Raw genomic sequence first — 10,056 nt, forward strand, 5'->3', positions numbered from 1 at the left:
ATAAAATAGAGTCCAGCATCATGTGATGTGGACACTCCTTGTGATTTGTAACCAGAACGGGAGAAATTTGAAACGCCAAACTTCTAAGGAAGCAGACAGGCAGGAAAATCGTAAGCTCAAGGCCAGTGCAGTCCCCACAGGGAGAGCTGGAGTTGTTGCTGAGGGTTGAACTTGACCGGTAATCCTGAGCTTGTCACAGCCCACTTCCCTCTTTCTGTACTTAGCTCCGTCTGCGGTTCCCTCTACTGACCTTCCTTATTTCAGAGTTTTACATAAATTCTTTTTTTAGATTCCTGGGTTGTTTTTTTTTTTTTAAGTAAAACTTAATCACAGAAAGGTGAAAAAAAAAAAAAACAAGAAAGACAAAATAGACAGAGCCAAAATGAGTTTGACATCCTTGTCGGACACTTGTATGCTTGCTTGTAATGGGCATAGGTTTGGCTCCCAGAATTCTCTTAGCCACAGGGGAAATCAGCTCCGCCCTAGAAGTCAGTGAACACAAAAACAACTTACTGTTGAGGAATAAAGGCCCTCCTGGTCCTGGGACATAATGAACAATGAATGTCCCCAACTGTCTCTTTATAGAAATAGACAATGACTATTTAGGTATTCTTACAACTCTGGCTGTACAGACGCAATCTCACAGAAGCATACTTTATCGCAGCTTGTTAAAAAATCATCCTCAGTGGACGTTACTGTACTGTGTTTCACAACATAGATGTATCGTGTGCTCTGATGCAAGGACTTTTGCAGATGCTAACCGGCTAGCCCTCACCTCTTGTTGTGCATAGATGGGTGGATCTCACTGCTATGATCTCCAGTATGATTTCGGGTTTAGAGGAGAGGGACTTGTAGTTCAGGTTTTCATCCAAAAACACAGCACTCATCCTTGTCCAAACTCTGAGTGATAGAAGCATCGACCACAGTGGAGACTTCCTAGCCAAGCTCGCGCCGAGCACCCATCTGCTCAGGCTGTCAGTGATATCAGGGTTTCCCAAGATGCGCCACCATCGTGTGTCATTACCCATGGCCACCTTGGAGCTAGTTTGTTGCAAACAGTTAGACAAAGCTGCCTTTGGAATGACTTCTGAAGTCTTATGACCTCCCGTACAGTTGCCATCTGCAGTAGACCATGCAGTTTGGCCACACGCGAGGGCCCGTCTTTATTCACATCCTCCCTCCAGCCTGCAGCAAGATTTGCTGCAATCGCTACAGCCCATAGCAGAGCTAGGGCTGACTGCCTATTCCTTCTTAAAAGGCAACTTCTCCCTACAGTCAGACAATATTCACCATTTCATACTGAGATTTCCAGGGCCACTAAGAAAACGAGCCTGGCAGATTTCACTGTAGTAACTTACTTAATATGTCTAGATTTGAATTCTGCTTATTCAAATTCTATACAGACAACACACGGGGAATGATTAAATGTAATTAATGGTCCTGTACGCTTAAGGTGAGCTTCTGTGAGGATGTTTTATGTTAAAGAAATTAAGGTCTCTTGAGGTGGCCGGAATGACGTTTGGATTTCATCATCTGTGTTTTCAGACTTGGACTACGTTTTTGCACACTCCAGTGGCATCTTTCTTACGAGTACCGTCTACTTTGTGGCCTATTGTGTAGTCATGAGAAATAGGCCAAATCTGTATCCGGAGGCCATCTTACCAGGTAAGGAAGGATGCTAGCTACACAAAGCCTTACTTCTCTGTGAAAGAGCCAGCCTCCACTGATGAACTTGAATAATCATTAGAGGGGAAGGGGAAGAGATAACGAGAAAGAGAGAGAGAGAGAGAGAGAGAGAGAGAAAGGGAGAGGGAGAAGAGAGAGAGGGTATTCTCTTAACGACTTTGATTCACTCCACCCTAAAATATGAAGTATTGAAAACACCAAGAAACTGTTCAGAAAATGTCAATCGCCAACACAGAGTCGGAAACTGTCAAGCAATGAGTTTTGATGTTTTCTGTGTTAAAACCTCTTCTATTTGGGTCATCCATCTCTACGATTTTTCTCTACCATTTCAAGATTTACATAACAACTCAGAGCCCCCTGCCTCTATTTTCAAGAATAAAAGAAGCATCAACAGATAACAGTTCACAGTCACTTAGAAAAAGTAGTTGATCCAAAAAGTTAAAGTAGGGGGCAGGGGGTATACTTTGTATTAGCCTGGAGGACTCTGGGAAGATGCCTGGAGAGCTCACAGAATGGGTCTGGGATCACCATCCTTGAGTCACTGACTGGTAAAATAATAGTAACTTCTCACTGAAGAGTTCAACATAATTCACCTTGGGTCATACATCCACAAGTAAATGTTTTTACATAAAATAAAGCGTAAGTGACTTGATTAGTTTGAACATCCGATTGATAGGCAACAGTATAGAGTATTGATTAGACGTCTGGTTAAGCATTGAGAACTACAGAGCTGGGGTTTTCACTTAGAGGCCCGGATTATGTCTTCCCCCAGTTCTAGCATCATTCTCAACGTCGCTTGGCAGATGTGGTCAGACCGAGTACTTGCTAGGCCCCTCGCCCATGCCCTGTCCCTACTCCGTTCCTCCGTTCAATAAAGAGAATTGAGTGGTGGTCATCCTCATAGCAGCACGCGCAGAGGAATCGCTGGGTTTCCAAGGCGACCACAAAGCATAGCTCAAATCCCATAGGGGCCGACATCCCTTTGGAAGGAACCCTTTTATCTGTGTGCGCTTTCGCATTCCACGGTGTGGGAGGCATGTTGCTCGTCAGAGGACCTCACCCTCCCACGGACGCTCCCTTGTGTTCCAGGCTTCCTGTCGGGGGTGCTGTGGGCCATCGCCACCTGCTGCTGGTTCATAGCCAACCACTCGCTGAGCGCCGTGATCAGCTTCCCGATCATCACTGCTGTAAGTGGCCAATCCCCTGGATTGTTCTAAGAGTCAGCAGACACGCTGCCGTTCTCCGCGCTCTGCTTCTTGATTGCTATGGCGTGGTGAATGTTCTTAGCTTCTTTTTTTTTTTTAGCAGGTTTGCAAATGCCTTATCTTTGTATGTCACTGTAGTTTGTCCTTTGGTCATCTTACCTAATGTCATCTGGGATGCGTTATGATTTTCTGTTCGTGATTCTTTCCATCTCACTTGTATAACAGCATACAAATACAGTGTGAAATCAAAAGTACTTCAGACTCCTTGACACGGCGTGTCCCTGGGTTAAGGAAGCTTCCAGAAATAACGCTGCACCAAATCCTGGGGACTGCTGTCCGCTCCAGGGGTTTTTTAGGGCTTAATTATCTGAAACCTAGGTAACAGCAAAAACCAAAATGCTTATTTTGACATAGTATAAGTAATGCTACAGCCACCTCCAATTTGAAGATGGGGAAACAGAAGCGCTAGTAACAATTCTGGCTGAATCACAGACTGATGGAAACCAGAAACTTCAGAGAACGGTCCCCCACTCCTGCGGGTTGCCAGCTCACCATCATCTTGAGCAGTCTCCTCTCCGTTGGGGCAGATAAACACAGGTGTTTTCCTTAAAGATTTTTATCACTGTTATTTTTAGTCATGGGTATTTGTGTGTGCTGTGTGTGGACGTGTGTCCCTGAGTGCAGAGCCCTTGGAGCTAGAGTCACAGACAGCTGGAGAGCCACATGACGTGGGTGCTGGGAGCAGAACTGGGTCCTCAGCAAGAGCAACGGGGCTCGTAGTGGTGGAGCTGCCCTCCTTCTATGCTCTCCTGACCAGAGTCAGTTGTTCATAATCAGGATCAGTTGTTCTCCTGGTTCCTAAATAATCATCCCGAACGTTTCTTATAAATCATCTTAGTAGCGTGTATGTGCAAAGTTAAAAACCTTAAAAGTTGGATAGTCTAAAACAGATCTCATAAAGGCTTGATTTGAGCTGTGGATTTGTATTTTGGTGTTTGTTTGGAAGACAGTGTCTTTGTGGCCCAGGCTGGCCTCAAGTGTGAAATCCTCCTGCATCAGCCTCCAAGTGTTAGTGATCACAACGGTGTGGCACAAAGCCTGGCTCACACAGTGCGCTTTGGATGGGTCTGTGCCCATCAGACAGCCTTCAAACACAACTCAATTCAAGTAATCTGAGTAATTTTTCTCATTTAGAGCAAAGCAAAATGAAGTACCTAACTGTGCAGGGCTCAATAATTTTTTTTTTTTCGAGACAGGGTTTCTCTGTGGTTTTGGAACCTGTTCTGGAACTAGCTCTTGTAGACCAAGCTGGTCTCGAACTCACGGAGATCCGCCTGCCTCTGCCTCCCAAGTGCTGGGATTAAAGGAGTGCGCCACCACCGCCTGGCAATAAATTTTTTTTATTAGATCCAAAGTCCTTGTAAAAGGAAAATGGAAAGGGAACAGGAAGACCCCATTTCCCTGCTTAGGACCCCTCACTCTCTGGTCTCTTCCTCCCCTTGCAAACCAAGCCAATTCATTCAGAAGGCTTGGTCTCTTTGCCATTACTATTGTTGTCTGTATTTTATTGGGTGCCTATTTTACTGGGTGCCCATGTGCCAAGCATCATGCTCATCACTTTAGGTTTGTCTTCTCAACACAGGCGCAAACCCATCTTCTCCTTCATAGGCTGACTTAGATGCCGCATGATTTATTTCACAAAAGGAAAACCCACAGTTCAAATGTGCTAAGTGGTGGCACCTGCCACAGAATACTCTTTTTCCTTTGGCCCAACTTTGCCTGGGGTGTACATTACGTTAGCACAGCATCACCCCTAAAACCATGTACATCCTCACAGAAAGGCTCAGAACATGGCTACAGGAATCATTAGAAAAATCATCAGGTGGGAAGCTAGAGAGGCCAGTGGCACCCAGTGGTCCTGTCTTCTCCCCACTAGTGCAATGTTGGTGGTGGTATGCCATCCCCTCTTCTGTCTCCTCCCGCCTCTTCAAGGTGCGTGTCCTCATTTGATTTGGATTCTGAGGATCAGCACTTTACATCACTGGCCTACTTCTCTGACCCCTTTGATGCTGACTTCGCAGAGGCCCACGAATGCAGAGTAAAGCGTTTTTATTGCTTCCCGCACACGCTAGAGGCGCTGGAAGCAAACTTGTTTGGGTCAGCCCTGTAGACAGTGGGTTTGGTCCTGGGAGAGAGAACACTGTGGAATTGTTTCCTGAAGCTCTTCCAGAGTCCCTGCAGGGCTCGGAAAGGAGTCATTAAAATTCTGGTCTCGTGTGTCTTCTTCCCCGAGATCACAGCTAAGCCAACGCCGCGGTTGTCCTTGCTGGTGAAAAGCATTCACACCAGATCTCCATAGCTTCCCATTTTCACATTTAGATCAGTGCCCTTTCTCTTGTTTCTTCTCCTTTCCTGTTTTATTTTTTTTTCATTCTTGTCCTTGCCTCCAGTAACTCCCATTGCTTGCTGACGTGGTTTTATTTTTCTATATAGCTACCTTTAGCGTTCGTGTGTGCTTAGTGTTAGACAAAGTCGGTTGGTCTGCATGGGGACCTAGTGCTGCCATCTTTACACTGTCTATCGGGCAAAGATGCTCTTGCTTCAGTTGGGAGAGCAGATCATGCATTTAATGCTGAGAGAGTTGAAGGTGTATTCATATGCTTTATCTTAGCAGTCCCTTTATATGTGGCTTATAAAGAAGCCAGGAGAAAAACAAGCTGTTAGCTTATTTCTAAAGGAGGAAGGTTATTTGTTTCTTTTCTGTGTTTTTTGTTTGTTGGTTGGTTGCTTTTTGGTCTTAGGTTTAAACCCAGAATTTCCCACAGTGAGGGAAGTGCCGCGCACCGCACCCCGGTGTTTGCGCTCTGTGCACTGGCACCCAGTTCGCGAGCTTCGGGCAAGGGGGCTGGAGGTTAAAATACACAGGCACACACAGACAGAGAGACAGCGACACGGGTCGTCCTTGAATTCCCCAAGAATGCCCCTTTATTGTGTTCAGGGGCAAATTATATAGAGATAGCCACGCCCCAGCCCAACCGACCAGAAACGACTCTCCTGCCTTCAGGAACTCCTGAAGGTCTCGTGCTCAGAGCAGCTGTAGGCACTCAGATCAGGGATTATACAGTGAGGTGCAGCCCCTTTCCGGTTTCAAATTTTACACTATTTCTTAAGACAGTTTTGCTAAGTTAGCCAGGCTGGCTTTGAACTCAGTCTTTAGCCCTAGCAAGCCTTCAATTTTCAATCCTCCTGCCGCAGTTTCCCGAGTATCTGGGTCTACAGACTCACACCACTAGGCCTGGCTGAAATAGTTTATCCATAAATATATCACACAAAATAAAAGTATCTTGTGCCATAAAATATTATAGTATCATCAAAACAATAGCAGTCATGACCATGAAGAGAAAAACAACAACAAAATGAATCTGTCTTGTTTAGTGATGTTACCTTGATTTTTGGATCAGTGAGGAGCTAAGGTTTAGGATATAGTTCTTTTCCCCTGAACATATTTTACATTGCCTGTAGCTCACTGCATTTTTCCAGGGTATAGTTATATCAAAATATCTAATAAAATTAAAGTTCTTTTATTTTAAGGGTCCTGGACTTATCGCTGCGCTATGGGGTATCTTCATTTTCAAGGAAATACAGGTAAGGATAAGGAAATGATCTCTGTCCCCAGATGTCGGTCTCCTCTAGGAAACTGAGAACTTTGGGAGACTCTTAAATTCAAAGGGAAAATGGACCCCCTGAGAACATCGTTCTTCTGCTGAGAGATAGCATGGGCTTTAGCAAAGTGCAGAGATAGTTGGGCGTGCAGCAAAATAAAACAAAATTAGAGAGAAGAAAGGGAAAAGAAAAATCTCATTGTGAGAGCTGCAGTGTGTCACAGTGAGTCCCGCAGCAAACCCTTTGGTCCGTGTATCTCTACTTGCAAGTGTTCATTGCAAAGGTTCATTGGTCTGGTTTCAAGGCTTCTGGTTTCTATGACACTGTCCATACTCGTCCAAAATCTTCCTTACTTCTAAGGCCCACTGTAGCATCCTATGATTTCCCTACTAGATGATCTAAAACTTGGGAAGGGTTCTGTGAGTTCTGTGAGTCACGTGCTTAACTTGAAGCATGAAGACCCGAGTTCGATCCCAGAATCTAGACAGAATAAACATCCTGGTGTGGTGTACACTTCTCATCCCAGCACTGGAGAGACAACGGGAGGAGCTCCTGGGACTCTGGCTACCCAGCCCAGTCTAGGACACCAGGACCACTAAGGTGTCCTGTGCATCTAAAGTTCATGAGGCTTTGTTCTTGTTTTTCTTTAGAGTGTTCAGATCTTGCCTTACAGTGCACTAAGTCTATCTGTACAGAGAGATGGCCATCATTCAGAAGGAGGAGCCAAGACAAAGAGGGCACTGGGAACCATTCTATGTGAAAAATGGATGAAGGGGGCTAAGATATTGACCAGGAAAAGATGCTGGCGGATAAAAGATGGTTGTTTCTCGGTGTTTGATCTCAGGAGCAATTTATTGAAATCGATCTCTGTGCACCCCTAAAGACAGATCTTATGGAAATGAAATATTTCTGCCTACCACAGGGAGATATTTCTTCGTGGCTCAACAGATGACTGAGCTGCACTGGGATGAGCCTGTCGTCCGTGCCTCCCATCTTGAACACTAGTGCCCCATCCACAGGAGGACAAGTCCATCTTCTTCATCCTCACACCTCTCTTCCTGTGTCTTTGGATTCATCCCTCCCCATCCCGTCTGTGTTCATCCTCTTTCTCCTTGGTCTGCTTACATTCATCTTGGCCCCTCTGATCTGTTTCCCGTCCTCCAAACGACTGTAGGCTTTCCAGCATGCAAATCTAATATGTTCAGTACCTATAGCTTCCTGTTCCCTTAATACCTTCTCGTTACTAGGGAAAAGTAGGGCCCCAAAGCATAGTCAGGCCCATAGGCTCCCGAACTCTCCGCAGGCCAATTACCCCCATCCTCGCCTTCATGCCCCTGCCTTGCTGCATGCGCCCTGAAAGGGCCCTGGAAAGGGGCTGCAGCTGCACTTCCTAATAACGCCAAACCAGCTCGACACAGACTCCAGGAACACACGCACAGACCACATGGTGGTTGCTTGTTAAAAGCCCTCATCTGTGATGCTCCTTGCCTTTCTCTCAGGGCAGGCACTGTGGGTGAATCAGTAGCGGAGGAGGGGGAGGGAGGTAAAGAGAGAGGGGTAGGAGGGGAGGAGAGCGTGTGTCAGGACGGCATACCGGTAACCAGAGCAAACGATTCGGTAAAAGTCTATGACAGTCTCTTTAAAATATACACGTTGTAAATATAAACCTGATTTACGTTTCATTCAATGCATCCATTCTTATTCCTCAGGGTCTCCGAAACTACTTACTATTGTTGCTGGCCTTCTGCATCATCTTGTCTGGGGCCCTGTGCACGGCTTTTTCCAAAATCTAACCTATTCACAACAGGACCAGCAGGTGGCAGAAGTGGCTAGAAGAGCCCCAGTCCCGAACAAGGGAATACCAGGGACTGCTAAACCGGCTGAATAGCAATGAATCTGCCACTCTGGGAATAAATGGATACATGACTGTTTATTCCACAAACATGAGAATGAAGAGAGACCGTGAAAAGTCCTCCCGATGAGCTGTTAACGAAGGCAGGACTTCTCTCTGGGGAGCTCAAAGACAAGCTGCTTTCTTGGATCGCCCTATCTGAGGGTGCTGATTCCATCAGTGTCCACTTCGCTTTATAATCCAGAAAACAGGACGGATTTTGTACAAAGGAAATTGCCACCCACATTTATAACATTAACGAAGAGGAGCAGAAACAAATACTTCGTCGGCTGAGGGAAGAAACAGACTCACCTTATGGAATTCAGGTTCAAAGATACCAGGGCCCTTTGCTAGAGAAAGTAAATGTCACAGTTGCTAACTGAATGTTTAAAAGGCCAGCTCATTATTTTTAGCCAAAAATTGCTTTGACTTTAACATTGTTCAGCTCTTAACATTGCCTGCCCCTCTTAGCTCAAAACATTTTGATAGTTACTCCAGATTAAAAAAAAAAACATCCCCAGAGAGCAAGACTCCAGCCCTCACAATGTGTTTGTGTGGTGTAATTCACGAGCACACATATGGTGCACAGGGTTGCAAATTTGGAGAACATTCTAGAGTTGGAAGAAATAAAGGTTTTACTTCATCAGGTTCAATTTAAAGGGAACATGCTCGTTGGACTCCTATATTTTTGTTTCTAAAATGCCATTACTTAAAATCAATTTCATCAGAAGTGTTTTGTTTTGATCCTCTTAGATGATTTTAAGGAGACAAAGGGGCACAGCAAATGTATTGATTTGATTCTTTAAGAAAACAACCAGCCCTGCAAGCACACTGCTCATCACCGTGGCGTCTGCACCCTAAACATAGCGACCGTGTTGGCTGTGCCTCTTACACATTCCCTCCTGATACTGCATGCAGTTCTTGGCTGTGCTAGAGAAACAGAGTAATAGCATCCTTCACCTGACGATGCTCCCTCTGAGTTATGTGGCTCTGGACCTTAGCATGTCATGCCTCCTCTGATGGGCCATTAATGATACCATGTGTCTTAAATTCTCTTGTCCGGGATAGTTCAATCCGTAAGTATGTCCACCAATGTCTTGTTGTCTGACAAACATTCTAAACGTGTTTGCTATTGTTATTACATATTAATCAAGGGGAATCAAAGCTTATAGATAGGGAAAAAATCTTGGAACTTATCAAAACTATTGATCTTATTACTCTGATCCCTATTTGCCTCTCCAAATCAGAAATGCCACTGAATCGCTAACCCAGACAATATTTGATAATAATGTCTTTTACCCATTTTAGTTTTTACTTAAAATGTCATTAAATTATGCTGATATGACTTCTGAATAAATGTCTATGACAGAAAAGCTATTTTTCTTCTTTAGATATATTTTTGGAATTGTATCATGGACAGCTTTTAATTATTCTTTGTGAGATTGCCAATGCATATGCAGGCTTTTAAACAGGAATTAAGGAAATTGCAAATAAAAAAAACTAGTAAAAGACAAAAGGAGGGCGGGCCCTATCCCCTCACCAAGCAACGCCTGCAGTGTTAATAAAAGTATTGTGAGGGAAAGAAGCTTTTCAGAAACGGTTACCAAACAA

At 44.7% G+C, this 10,056-nt stretch overlaps 1 protein-coding gene across 2 annotated transcripts in view; it reads left to right on the top strand.

Annotated features, from left to right (window-relative positions):
* Tmem144 (transmembrane protein 144) overlaps positions 1–9,811 on the top strand; it is a 30,174-nt gene extending 20,363 nt beyond the window's left edge. For both annotated transcript variants that reach the window (XM_041659242.1, XM_041659243.1), the window contains exons 9-12: positions 1,546–1,665; positions 2,776–2,873; positions 6,483–6,536; positions 8,264–9,811. In XM_041659242.1, coding sequence (XP_041515176.1) covers positions 1,546–1,665; positions 2,776–2,873; positions 6,483–6,536; positions 8,264–8,347 — 356 coding nt within the window. In that variant the 3' untranslated portion in view covers positions 8,348–9,811. The remainder of the gene's footprint in view (positions 1–1,545; positions 1,666–2,775; positions 2,874–6,482; positions 6,537–8,263) is intronic.
* Positions 9,812–10,056: the final 245 nt, after the last annotated feature.

The sequence above is a fragment of the Microtus oregoni genome, unplaced genomic scaffold (genome assembly GCF_018167655.1).
Source record: "Microtus oregoni isolate MIOR12 unplaced genomic scaffold, Mior012 000010F_ref0000083, whole genome shotgun sequence".
Classification (NCBI taxonomy): Eukaryota; Metazoa; Chordata; class Mammalia; order Rodentia; family Cricetidae; genus Microtus; species Microtus oregoni.